Raw genomic sequence first — 13,916 nt, 5'->3', positions numbered from 1 at the left:
TCTGGTATTGGCTAAGAAATAGACTAGTTGATCAATGGAATAGGTTAGGTTCAAAGGACAAAACAACCAATAACTTTAATAATATAGTGGTTGACAAACCCAAAGATCCCAGTTTCTGGGATAAGAATGCACTATTTGACAAAAATTGCTGGGAAAATTGGAAATTAGTATGGTAGAAACTAGGCATTGACCCACACTTAACACTGTACACCAAGATAAGGTCAAAATGGGTTCATGACCTAGGCATAAAGAATGAAATTATAAATAAATTGGAAGAGCATAGGATAGTTTACCTCTCAGACCTGTGGAAGAGGGAGGAATTTATGACCAAAGAAGAACTAGAGATCACTATTGACCACAAAATAGAAAATTTTGATTATATCAAATTGAAAAGTTTTTGTACAAACAAAACAAATGCAGACAAGATTAGAAGGGAAACAACAAACTGGGAAAACATTTTTACAATCAAAGGTTCTGATAAAAGCCTCATTTCCAAAATATATAGAGAATTGACTCTAATCTATAAGAAATCAAACCATTCTCCAATTGATAAATGGTCAAAGGATATGAACAGACAATTCTCAGATGAAGAAATTGAAACTATTTATAGCCATATGAAAATATGCTCCAAATCATTATTAATCAGAGAAATGCAAATTAAGACAACTCTGAGATACCACTACACACCTGTCAGATTGGCTAGAGTGACAGGGAAAGATAATGTGGAATGTTGGAGGGGATGTGGGAAAACAGGGACACTGATACATTGTTGGTGGAATTGTGAACACTTCCAGCCATTCTGGAGAGCAATTTGGAACTATGCTCAAAAAGTTATCAAACTGTGCATACCCTTTGATCCAGCAGTGTTTCTATTGGGCTTTTACCCCAAAGAGATACTAAAGAAGGGAAAGGGACCTGTATGTGCCAAAATGTTTGTGGTAGCCCTGTTTGTAGTGGCTAGAAGCTGGAAAATGAATGGATGTCCATCAATTGGAGAACGGTTGAGTAAATTGTGGTATATGAACGTTATGGAATATTATTGTTCTGTAAGGAATGACCAGCAGGATGAATACAGAGAGGACTGGCAAGACTTACATGAACCGATGCTAAGTGAAATGAGCAGAACCAGGAGATCATTATATACCTCAACAATGATACTGTTTGAGGATGTATTCTGATGGAAGTGGATCTCTTTGATAAAGAGAGCTAATTCAGTTTCAATTGATCAAAGATGGGCAGAAGCAGCTATACCAAAGAAAGAACACTGGGAGATGAATATAAACTGCTTGCATTTTTGTTTTTCTTCCCGGATTATTTATACCTTCTGAATTCAATTCTCCCTGTGCAACAAGAAAACTGTTCGGTTCTGCACACGTATATTGTATCCAGGATATACTGTAACCTATTCAACATGTAAAGGATTGCTTGCCATCTGGGGGAGGGGGTGGAGGGAGGGAGGGGAAAAATTGGAACAGAAGTGAATGCAAGGGATAATGTTGTAAAAAATTACCCTGGCATGAGTTCTATCAATAAAAAATTATTTAAAATAAATAAATAAATGAACGTATAAATAAATAAATAAATGAATGAATGAATGGATGGATGAATGAATAAATAAATAAATAAGTAAGCAAGTAAATAAATAAATAAATAGGTGAATGAATGAATGAATGAATAAATAAATAAATAAATAAAGATGTCAATAGAAAAAAAAATACATTATGGTCGAGGGCTAGTTAGGGGGGAAATGGTTTGACTCTACCAGATTAGCAAGTGTGTGAAGAGATTACCTTGGTAGTATAATCTTATCTGGCTGGAAGTGTTCATATTTAAACTAGTTTTCCTGCTTTGGCCTTTGCAGAGATTGAACAACCTTGTATCTCTCATATTCAAGGGAACAGGACATACTAGATATTTACCACTAAGCTCAGTTTCCCAAGGGCCAGTCAAGGATTTTTCTACCTTCTACTCCCTTCTTGCCTTGATGTTCTTTATTTCCTGGCTATTCCACATCTTTCCCCACCCCTCACCTCCTACCAATCTATATATGCACCTTATTTAATATCTATCATCCCATACTATTAAGTGTGGAGCCTTGTTTTAGGGGATTCACAAGAAGTACATCCATGTGAGTAGATTCCCTAATAAAATCTTTATGATTTGAGTTTTGGTCTTTTCTGGGCACCTTTTTATATGGCCACCCCTGAATCTCTTAGGTGGAGCCATAGTATGCTGGGTGTCTAGATGGGTCCCCAAACCCCCTAACATCAACTATGACCTCAGATACTTTTGAGTTGAGTGATGCTGGGCAAGTCATTTAATCTCTGTCTGCCTCAGTTTCTTCATCTATAAAATGGTGATTATAATAGTACTCACCTTATAAAGTTGGTGTGAAAATCAAATAAGATATTTGTAAAGCAGTTAGCACAGTGCCTGGCACATAGTAGGCACTATACAAATGTTTGTTTTCTTCTCCCTTCTCCTTCATTCATTCAGCAATAATCTCTAGTTTAGTCAAAATTAGGTAAAATTCCATCCATCTGTATCTTGGAGATGATATTTCTACAGTAGTATAGGCCTAAAAACAGAGTTAAAAGGATAAAATTTTATCAATACCCTTAAAAGTATTTCTAATTCATATCCTTCAGAGTGAGCACAGTCCAACCTGACGCTCCTCTACCTTTTAATTGTATAATATGTGATCTATCCTGGTACATCTCCTGAATTTTCTAAGGTAGTTATAGTCTGATTAACCCACATGCCACATTTCACAAAGTTGACTATCAAAGAAATCTTCATGGTGGTTGGACCATAGGAATAAAACAAACAAACAAACAAACAAAAAAAACCTTGATTTTGATGGTGTTGAAGAAGACCTCCATTTTAGTCATTGCACATGTGGAAAAAATTACATACCAGGAGTTGGAGGACCCTTTCTCCCATGACTAGTCAAGAATGATTATGTAGGACCTGAGAAAGAATATATTTAGACTTATAATATATAATGCATTCTCTCTTCAACTATTTGCATACAAAATCTTGGGATCCAATCAGTTTATCATTCAGTTTGCAATTTGTGCCCAGTTTCTAGTTCCAAAATGCACTTAGAAATGAAAACCCATCCTTCAAGGCATGGTGCATGCCGTCAATGTGCCTGGATAACACAATGCTATTCTCTAGGGAGACATGTTAAGGAGGAAACATACTCAAAGAGGGGATTGAAGTGGCAAAATTAAACTGTAAGAATGGGCGTGGTTGAAAACAGGTAATCAGTTCCAGACATAGAAGGGACCCAGATGTGACAGAAAAATTCTCAAGATCTATTATAGTTATCAGTCTTGAGTGAAACTCTAGTAGGAGAGTTTCTTTATTGGGACCACAAACTGATAGAAAGGCCTAAATTTAACTATTTAAGGCAGATTCAAGGGAATGACTCAAAGCTCTTGTAGCAGGTTAAGAGCTCATCCAATCAAAAAAGCTATAAATCTTACTGCTTTTGAGTCAACAGTGGAAAAGTTAAAAACTGTTTTACCTCTATGATTCTATGGGCATTAGAACTACTTAACCTAAATAACTCCATATTGGAACCTTATCACTATAAAAACAATATCAAACAATATAAAATTTGTAGTCACCACTGGCAGATACAGTACTAAATCCTGGGACATACAAATAAAGGCAAAAGACCATCACTGTTCTTAAGTTACAATCTAATGGGGAGGACAATATACAAATTATTAAATATATATATATATATATATATATATATATACATATATATATATATATATATATGAAAAATAGGAAATAATTAAGAAAGAAGGTGCTAGAATCAAGTGAGGTAAAGAAAGGTTTCCTGTAATAGGTAAAATTTTGACTGGGATGTTAAGGAAACCACAGCAGTCAGGAGAAAGAGATGAGGAGGGAAAGAATTCCAGACATGAAGGAGAGATGGAAACCAGTATCACTAGATCAAACATTACATGTAGGAGTACAAGGTATAAGAAAACTGGGAAAGTGTGTGTTGAGAGGTGGATAGGAAGGAGGTAGTTCATTAAAGTAAGGACAAAAAGAGAATTTTATATTTGATTTTGGAGAGGATAGGAAGCCATTGGAGTTTATTGAGTAGGGGGAGTAGAATGGTCAGATTACACTTTAGTGCTTGAGAATAAGATAAACTAGAGTGAAAAGAAACTGTGGCAGGCAGATTCATCAGTGATTATTGGAATAATCTGAGCTTGAGGACAGGGTATTAACGTGGTATTAACAGTTTAAGAAGAAATGAAAGTATTTAAGAAATATTTCAAAGGGGAAGTTCACAAGCCTTGGCAACTGATTGGAAATAGAGAATAGTAAAGAACTGAGGATGACTCAGATTAAAACTTGGTTATGATATTCCTGTAAATTTTCCTCCTGATATCTCTTTCAGGTGGTAGTGAGTGGATTTTTTCTTAGTGGAATAGTTTCTCCTTATGTTTTCAGAATATCATTCTTGAGAGTTTTCAATTTTTTTTCTGGGATAATTTTCCCTTAATTTTAAAATTTGCAAAACTCTTTCCCTCTCCTTCTCCCTCTCTCTCTCTCTCTTTCTCTCTCTCTCTCCCCCCCTCTCCCTTTTCTTCTCCCTCCTCTTCCCCCCTCTCTGTTTTTTACTCTCTCTCTTTATCCCTCCCACCCTTCTCTCAATTGATTTTTAAAACTAATACTATTTATTATCAAGTCCATTTTACAAATGAGAAAACAGGCCACAGAACTTTAGGCCTTGGAATCTTATCTATACTTTTTCTGAATGCTCTGAAACTTGCTTTCCAAAATTCATGGTACATATCAGACTCCACCCTGCTTTCCTTTTCTTCTTTATCACAAAATCTGGGAAGTACAGACCACTTCCTAAAAAGATTCTCCTCATTTCTACTCCTCTGGTAATCAGTTTTTCTTGGTTGCTAAGAATCAGATACAAATTGTATTTCTTCTCATTGGCACCCCATCTTTGGAAAGATGAAATTATCCTTAAGGTGTGTCAAGAAGTTATTACCAGCTCTATAATTAGAGGACACTTTAGCAAATGTTCAAATGGTTTCCGAAGTTCCCAGTCACTATAATTTCATGTCTCTAAGATAAGCCTACAGTCTCTTTCCCTCAAATTTTTCCATCTGCTCCTTCTCTCTGTTAGTTACTCTGAAGCATATTCTAATGATATATTTCATTTATTTCTAGTTCCAGTGATCATCATGCACACATTGTCATCATTCTGCACCTTACATTTTCTCACATTGTATTTCTTTCTCTTCCTTCCTTCCCCTGCACCTTCTTCCCTTTCTCCTTCCATTCTTCCATACCTCTCTCTATAATTTTTCTTTCTGCCTCCTTCTCTTCTCTATCTCTCTTCATTCTCTCTGTCTTTGTCCCTTTGCTCTCTTCACTTTCTTCTTTCTGTCTCTCTCTCTCTCTTGTCCTCCCCTCCCGAGATAAGTGCTTATTCTATTTCCCCCCTCTCTATTCTTAATTTGTATATAACTACCAGAGACTGGCCATCTTGATAGCTCCTTTCTTGGGTTTGATTTTTCTATTAATCTGTGGAGCCATTTGTTGCTATTATTCTGATTTATATTTTCCCTAAGTCATTTTACAGCTTCAGGGATGACTCAGAGTTTCCTGATTTATTCTCTTAATAGTCCCATTATAAACTGGTGTAGATATGTCAGTCACTTCTATTAAATCATGATTCTGTGCCTGTGTTCTCAGTGTGATGGGTCATGCTAATGATGCAGCTGAGTGGGAAGAGCATGACACTTAATGGTTAACACCTGTTTGGGAGATATCACAACTTGGCTATTTTAACCTTTTCAGGACCTGACACAATCAGCTAATGTTATACATAAACAGAAACTGCTTTTTCTAATCTGGTTCTCACTAGTGCCATTTTCATCTCATTCATGAGCATATGCTACATTGGGGTGTTAGGATCCAATCAATCAATCCATATTTATTAAGTTCCCATTATATTCCAGGCATTATGCCAAGTACTAGGGATAGAGAAAGAGGCAAAAGATATTTCTTGAGCTCAAGAAGCTACAATTTACTGGGGAAACAACAACAAAAAATATAGGAAAAACAAACCATAAACAAGATAAATAGGAATACTTAACATAGGGTAAGCACTAGAATTAAGAAGGATCCAAATGAGGTGACTTCCTTGTTCTTGACAGTGACTTTTTGTCATAAAAATCTATTTCATTTTCATTCTGTGTATTTTTCTCCTTATACTTTTCTCCTTAAAGACTCACAGTACAGCTCTGAAAAATGGAATCTCTCACCCACTCCCCCCTCCAATTTTATTGCTTTTGACTTTTACAGTATGATAATCTCACACCTCTCTTTTCCTTGAGATTGTACAATTATATTGTAAATCGGTGCTGCTACTGGTGTCCTGTATTCCTCTAGTTGTCAAGTAAGTCAAGTGCTGACTAAAGATATTTTTAAACTCATTTGTCTTATTATGGGCATGGATGCTAATGTGTTGTATAGTGTTATGCTTCCCTCAGTTTTGAGCCTGGCACAGAGTGGGCACTTAATAAATGTTGATTGATAAGAGCTGGCATCTAAGTATGTAAATAGGTGATTTCTAGCATCTTTGTTACTCTATAGATCTGTGGCAAAATTTGCCTGCAGAGGTTCAGGGACATTTCTGAGCTGAGGATTAGAGCATCTATGATAGGAACAGTTGCAAGCTGAAGCCAAGAGATGGACCTGAGGTCCTGACAGAAAAGGGATTTGAATTTCTGATGCCTAATAGTGTGAATTCCCTGTTCTGGTCAGGATATGAGCCCCCAGGAAAGCCTGATATGATTCAATAGGTCTCATGAAATAAAGATTAAAATTAGCTAGATTTACAGTACCTGCTGCTTTCTCCATATAACCTAAAATTCCTGAGGGAAGAGATTGTTTTGATTTGATTTTTACATACTGAGCACTGAACACAGTACCAAACACATAGTGGGCTCTTAAATGCTTATTGAAGGAATTGATGAGTTTTGCTCTGGATTATTTTTTCTAAGCAATTAATACTTACAATGAAAATATATATCAACATATCCTAAACATGATTAGCTTCTGAGGTTTTATGTGACATTTTTATATTTGTAGGCCAAGAACAAGATATTTTCAAAATATGCACACCTTTAGTCACCATTAATCCCTTCTGTTTTCAGCACTAGCAGACAAAGCTGTCACACTTTGGCTCCAGCACAGTTAATCAGACCTTTTCTTATTCCAATAGCTTTCCAAACCTAGGCTTCACTGTGATGCTTCTCAAACCAATGATATCCTTATTGGTAATATGCCAAAGAAGGTGATTTGGCAAAGTGAGCTCTTTATTGGAAACTTTTTCTAAAATCATGAAGAACCTATTTAGTTTCTTTGGAGCTTATTTTCACAAACAAATGAAATGGAAAGAAAGACATGAACAAACTCTGGTAGGACTTTGGGTTCAGAAAACACTTTTATTTATACAAAAAATATCCAAGGCACAGATCAGATTCAAGCAGTGTATTTCATCCATGGATCATGTCCTTATGAACAAAAGTATTCTATTTATGAAGAAGAGGGAAACAGTCAGACATAGGAAAGAGGACTAGTCTGGGGTTAATGTGTTCTTAGTCCTGGTTTCTAAATTCTTTCTCTGCCACCAATTTGCTTGACAAATCATTTGCTTTTTCTGAGCCCCAATTTCCTCCCCTTAAAAAAAAAAAAAAAGCAAGTTGTACTAGATAATCCCTAAAGTCCCTTCTAGCCACATTGTCTATTCTATTCAAACCTATAGAATTACAACGATTACTTTGCCCAAAGGTATGCTGAAAGAAATAATATAGAAACGGGCAAACTACTGATTAAACTGCATGCATGTGAGTCCTTTTATATGTTCATACAGCGTAAACATATATGATCATAATACAGGATAGTCACAAATATCACATTCTGTTGCCAACCTAAAAATATATTTTTTAGGTTTCATGCTACATACTGGAGGATTAGAAGGAGAGCTGCAGCTCAAACAGGGGATTATAATAGTCCCCAAACTCAGGATTTGACTCTTGTTTTAGAATTCTTGTCCTGGCTCATTCTTGGTTTGTCTATCTTTCCTTCTCTCACCTTGGGGACGCAGCTCCTAGTCGCTCATAATACAAAGAGGGATCCTCAGAAAGAGAGCCTCAGCTCAAACAGAGCACTGATATAGTCCCCGTTCTCGGGGTCCAGCTTCAGGGCTCTCTGATAGCACTCGATGGCTTGCCTCTTTTGTCCCTTTAGCTTATGAATGAAACCCAGGGCCCCCCAGCTCTTTACATCAACTGCATTCTCATAAAGTCGCCGTGTGGCTAATCTCTGCAGAGCACTTATCAGTTTGGATGTAATAGAAGACTCCACTTTTATTTTTACACCTTCTAAATAGTGAAAGATGGCGGCATCCTCAGATTTCCTGTGAGTCTCCTGAAAGCGACCATAGTGAAAATGGACCTGTTGTTTGTTTTCGTCCGTCACGTGCTGCAGGTGAAGGGCTTTCTGAAATACATCTTCTGCCTTTTCATACTGACCAGCCTCTGCGTACATGTTGGCCAGGTCTGTGTAAGCAAACACAAACATGGAATTCTGCTCCATGGCTGCTCGAAAATGAAATATGGCCGACTGAATCAACTCTCGTTTCTCTTTCTCTTTTTCCCTGGATCGTTTTTTGGTTGACTGTTTGACGAGGATCATCAGAACTTTGTAGCAAACCCCGATCTGATGATGCAAGAAAGCAGAAGTGGGTGTTGCCTGCAAGGCGATTTTTAAGAGCTGAAGAGCTTTACTGGGGGAGTTTTGTCTGCGGTAAAATTTCGCTGCGTAGCGAAGGACGTAAGGCTGTGAGGACATCTTCTCCAAGGCCTCCCGAATGTACCGTTCACCCTCAGCTTCCTGTTTTAGGTCTTGAAGCTTCAGGGCGAGTAGGGCCATCACAAATGTGTTGTCTGGATTCAGTTCAACTGCCCTCCGGAGAGGGTCCAAGGATGATACTCTTTGACAAGAATATTCCTTATCGTCCAGTCGATAGGCTGCGATGGCAAAGCCAGAATTAAACTCAGGATTGTCGGGTTCTATCTTCAAGGCTTTCTCAAAACATGCCTTGGCCCTCTCATAATACTTCCTTCCACACTTTAGCAGAGCCCACCCTTCCTCACAGTAAACTTCGGGGCACTCTATCTTATAGCGGGAGGAATTGGGAAGCTTCCTATAGCCCTTTTGCACCTTGTCTGCATAAAACTGAGCTTTGGGAAATCTTTCCATATAATAATATACCCATGCAAAATTTCCCCATGTGACCAGGCTTCTTACTTCCACTTGGTCAGCATGTTCTACCTGGATTCTCTCTTCAGCATGTTTTAAGCATCTCAGTGCCTCCTCATTTTGACCTTTCAAATGTTTTACATAGGCCAATAGGTTATAAAGGGTGACTTTGGATTTCATATCAAGGAATTCGATCTGGTCGATTATTGTGTCTTCCAGATTAAGTAGATCGATGTCTTCTTTCAACAAGTTCCACGTAAAATGGCATTTCAGCTGCCTCAGGATAATTTTTAAGGAATTTCTAGGCATTTGACTGCAAAAGATAAAATCAATTTCATTTCAGAAGAATCAATGGAAATGACAAGGAAATCATCATTCCTTACACAGTGAAATCTCTTAATTATATATCATGATTTTCCCCTGCCCTTTAAATAGCACTTTTCCCACCTGCTGTAAACCCTTAAAGTGGTAACTAATAGAGAAGCTGCCATTTGATGCTTGGAGAAGCAGTATTGTAGTAGTAGTGGTGGTGATGCCACTTACTGTTATTTTAGTCGATCTGAGCTCATGTCCAAATGCACATAAAATCTGTGAAACAGAGGTTGTTTTGCAAGCTACTAATTAATGCTTTGGGCTTTGGGTGAACAAGCTATTTAGAGTTTCTCAACAGAATTATATAAAAAGAGCTAATAAGTGTCCTAAGAAGAGAGGGATTTGTAATAATCTGCCTTTTAAAGGTTCTTTCAGCTGCTTAGGACGGGGAAAAATCCATAATAAATCATTTACATAAGATATGGGCATGCAATGTGGATTAATGTGTTTCATCACATGAAAGGGTCATGTTGTTTCTGGAGTCAAAGAGCAAAGGTTCAAATTTTAGCCTTGTCACTTACTGTGTGACCCTGGAGAAGTTACTTAGCCAGTCTGAGCCCCATTTTTCTCCTCTGAAAAGGAAGGAATTGGACTATATGACTTCTCAGGAGCCTTTTAACTCTCTATTTCTGATTCCATGTACTATGATTCCTCGGCATAGATTTAACAAGAACAGTCCAAACACATGGCTCTTCTCTCTAATGATCTAACTAGACTACTCAACTACAGTGAAAACCTAAAGGTGTGGAAAAAGTTTACTGTTGTAATCAAATAAAACTTGCAACATGACATATTTATGGATGTACTTTGTGTGTGAGTGATGTGGTAATTAGGCCCAGGCCTTTAAACTCTTCAAATAAATGATTACAATGGCTACTACTTTCATTCAGTCAAACCAAGTATTTCTGGGATCAGCTAAAGGAGAATAATAGCTAGCATAAGAACCTATGTGACTAGACAATTACTTCTTCCTAGACTCCTGTGTTTTACAAATATAAAATCAGGAGAATCAGATTAGATGACCTCCATGATTCTATGACATTTAAAGGCCCCTCTAAAAACCCTTTGATATGTAATATAGGGAATATTAATATTTTGTTTCTCCAGCAGGGTATGCTGCCAGCCCAGAGAGGTTAAGAACTTCTGAATGACAAGCACATCTGTTCCTAAGTGTCAGGAACAAGAACAGGCTCTCAGAACCATTTAGCTTAAGGCAGAGTAGTAATTGCTGAATGTGGGGGTAAGAAAGAGACATGGAGCCAAAATTAGAGAGGGCTTTACATATAGGCAGTATAAGTCAAATGCTAATTTAAGGGAAAATGAAAGACCTTAAATCCCCAAGTTTTACATATATGTATAAAAAGTGTATGTATATCTATAAGTACACATATATAGTATATGTATACATATGTGTATATATATATGTATGCATGTACACCCAAATTCATCATATAACTGTACAGATATATAATGTGTATATGAATGGATAGAAATAGTTCCAAGCAGAAAGGCTGATCCTGAGATGGGGAAGAGGACAGAATAGAAGTTAGACTATCATAGAATTAGAGACCTTAGACTTAGAAGTCTTTCAGGCAGGGACTGTCATTGCTTCTTTTTTGTATCCCCAACACTTAGCACCCAGTTTATTATTTTTAATAGATGTTTATTGTGTTGTATTTTGCAGATAAGGCAACCAATGCCCAGAGAGGTTGAGTGACTTGCATCATGTCACCTAAGTAATCAGTAAAGCTGAAGTTTGAATCCAGGCTTTCTTATTTCACACATGACCACTGTGCACTAAACCTTCCTTTCATTTGATTAAATGTATTATCACATTGCATGCTTAGTATAAATTAATGGCAGCCTCTCACTCAAAGAAATTTCCTTTGCATCACCCTTTTGGGTGGGTAGTTGCACTCCAAAGACAATGGAGCCCTGGGTATAGAGGTGCCAGGACTAAAAAAAGGACAAGGATTCCGAAAAGGGAGAGGAGAGCACACTAATGCTAAGCACTATTTGGAAACTTTGAACGGAATGGTACTGCTCCCTCCAGTATCAGGAAAAGTAAGAGGGTTAACCATTAAATCACACAGAGTGACTCAGAAAGGGCCTTGGAATAAGGGGATTAAAAGTAGCCTGTAGTTAGGCACCCCCTAAATGGCCAGTTCACTTTGATAAAGTCTTCAGTGACCCTGGAGACCACTGGAACCTTTCATAAATCTCAGGCAGTTGTAGAAAAAAGAATCTGGGCTCTTGAGCAGCAGCCAAAGTGGTGGAGGGGGAGGGGAAGGCAGAAGGAAGGAGAAAGGGGAAGAGGAGATAGTGGGGAGCAAATATGCAAGCTCCCCTCCTTTACTATACACCTTCTACTTCCTAAAGATCAGGGTTTAGTCTCAGAGAGCAAACAGGCAGTGTGGAGCTTGGTTTTACACTGCCTACGTGGGCAGGATTTCAGGATGTCTACCACCTTCTTAGCAGTCTCCTGGAAAAGGGTGGTGGCCCCACCCTCACCCGCCCATAACCAGAAGTTGGGTGGGCTATGTAACACCTCCTCACAATCTTTGCAGAACGGGGAGTAGTACTTCAGGTTGGCTGAAAAACCCAAAACCCCATATCCAAAATGTAACCGAGGGTTGGGTGAAAAGATGGCTGTCTATCCTCAAAATATTGCAAGCTTCTCTCCCTCAAGCCTCACACCCCTTTTTTGTGAACCCCTGGGCAGCCTTCCCTGAGGCCATGGAAAGGCAGAACCAGAGAAACAGAGATTCTGTAAAAAGTCTTATGCAAACGGCTTGGGGTGAGGGATGGGGTGCAGAGTGGTTGGGACTGTGGATTGAAGCCAAAGGCTAGAAAGCTAAGGTTCCTGCCCATCCCGAAGTCTCAGTTCTTTGTCTAAGGAGGGAGGAGCTGGGCTGTCAGGGTGTCTGACTCGTCCCCAAACATTGCAAAGGGCTCCAGGGGAACAGTCTTGGTTGCACCCCCATTACTACACAAGTTAGGAAAGGTGAGACATTTCCTTTGACATTAAAAAAAAAAAAAAAAGCAGAGAGGACCTTTTCTTTTTTCACTGAGAAAGTTTTTTTTTTTTTAAACAAAAGCAAAAAAGTCACCCACTCTGACTCCGAAGGCTGAAAACCAAATTAAAAACCCTATTCAAAGTTTGCAAAAGTCGCATTGTAAGTTTCCTACATCTCTCGGGGCGAGCTCCATTTCTGGCTCCGGGGTGTTCTAGTCTCTTCTCCTACCCCCAGGATGGTAGGGAGAGCAGGGTAGCCTCGATCTGGACAGATCCCTGTCCGAGTGATGCGAAATAGCCATTAGTAGTTCTGCCTGGCATTAATGGGTGCTGGCTAGCTAGAGAGCTGCGGTCCGTGCCTTCATTTGAATTTTTCCTTGCTCAAACACCTGAACGCAAGAAAAATCTCGTTTGGAAAAGTTGCAAAGGGACTAAGAAGATTCAGGAGAAAGAAGGCAGAGAAAGCCATTTATTTACCTCATGCTGGCTGGGGGCTGGTCTGCCTGCAGCTGCAGTAGTTTCCGGGATTTCTTCTCTGGTCTGATTGCTCCTTAACGCAGTTTCTTAGCTGGGAAAGTTACAGGCTTAATTGTTGGGAGTTTTGTTGTTGTTGCCGTTTTTGTCCTTTTATTATTTCTTCTTATTTTTGTTTGTTTAAAGTTGGGCAACGTGGAGAAAAACGGAAACCGGAAAGTGAGACTGCTTCCCAACTGAGCTGGATCCTGTTGTGGGGTGGGTGGAATCTGACGTGAGTTGAGAGCTCTGAGTTGAGAGCTGTCAGAGGCCCTGCTTCTCAGAAGAAACCCTCATTCACTGGAGAAAATGTTATGTAGCTAGGTTTTGGAGAAGACTGAATGATTTCTCCCGAAATTTACAAGTATCTGAGGGAGAAGGGATGTTAAGGAACCTGGGATCCAACTAACACCTGCCTTAGAGAATCTACCTTCCACCTTTTATCCCTAAAGGTGATACCACTGATACATCCTCTGTACATTTTGTGATTGGAATGGTTTTCTCAGGAGTGGTGATGGATTTAAGTTGACCTAACTATAAATATCCAAACTCTGTATCTTATATTTGTAAAAGTGAGTGGCTGAAAGTGGTGTGTTTTAGGTCAGTGGCTCTCAAACTGTTGTTTTCAGTATCCCTTTATACTATTAAAATTATTGAAGATTTGTCCAAATAGTTTTTGTTTATCTGGGTTATA

General features: G+C 38.5%; 1 protein-coding gene across 1 annotated transcript; it reads right to left on the bottom strand.

Annotated features, from left to right (window-relative positions):
* Positions 1–7,482: 7,482 nt before the first annotated feature.
* LOC127551675 (interferon-induced protein with tetratricopeptide repeats 5-like) lies at positions 7,483–13,424 on the bottom strand. Its single transcript, XM_051981613.1, has 2 exons — positions 13,187–13,424; positions 7,483–9,634 (listed from the first exon to the last, which is right to left on the bottom strand). Exons 1-2 carry the CDS (start codon positions 13,189–13,191, stop codon positions 8,197–8,199), a joined length of 1,443 nt encoding a protein of 480 aa, XP_051837573.1. The 5' UTR covers positions 13,192–13,424; the 3' UTR covers positions 7,483–8,196.
* Between the last annotated feature and the right edge of the window lie 492 nt (positions 13,425–13,916).

The sequence above is a fragment of the Antechinus flavipes genome, chromosome 2, assembly GCF_016432865.1.
Source record: "Antechinus flavipes isolate AdamAnt ecotype Samford, QLD, Australia chromosome 2, AdamAnt_v2, whole genome shotgun sequence".
NCBI classification, from domain to species: Eukaryota; Metazoa; Chordata; class Mammalia; order Dasyuromorphia; family Dasyuridae; genus Antechinus; species Antechinus flavipes.
The sequence above is the reverse complement of the archived record's forward strand: the minus strand, read 5'-3'. Positions and strand labels throughout refer to the sequence as shown.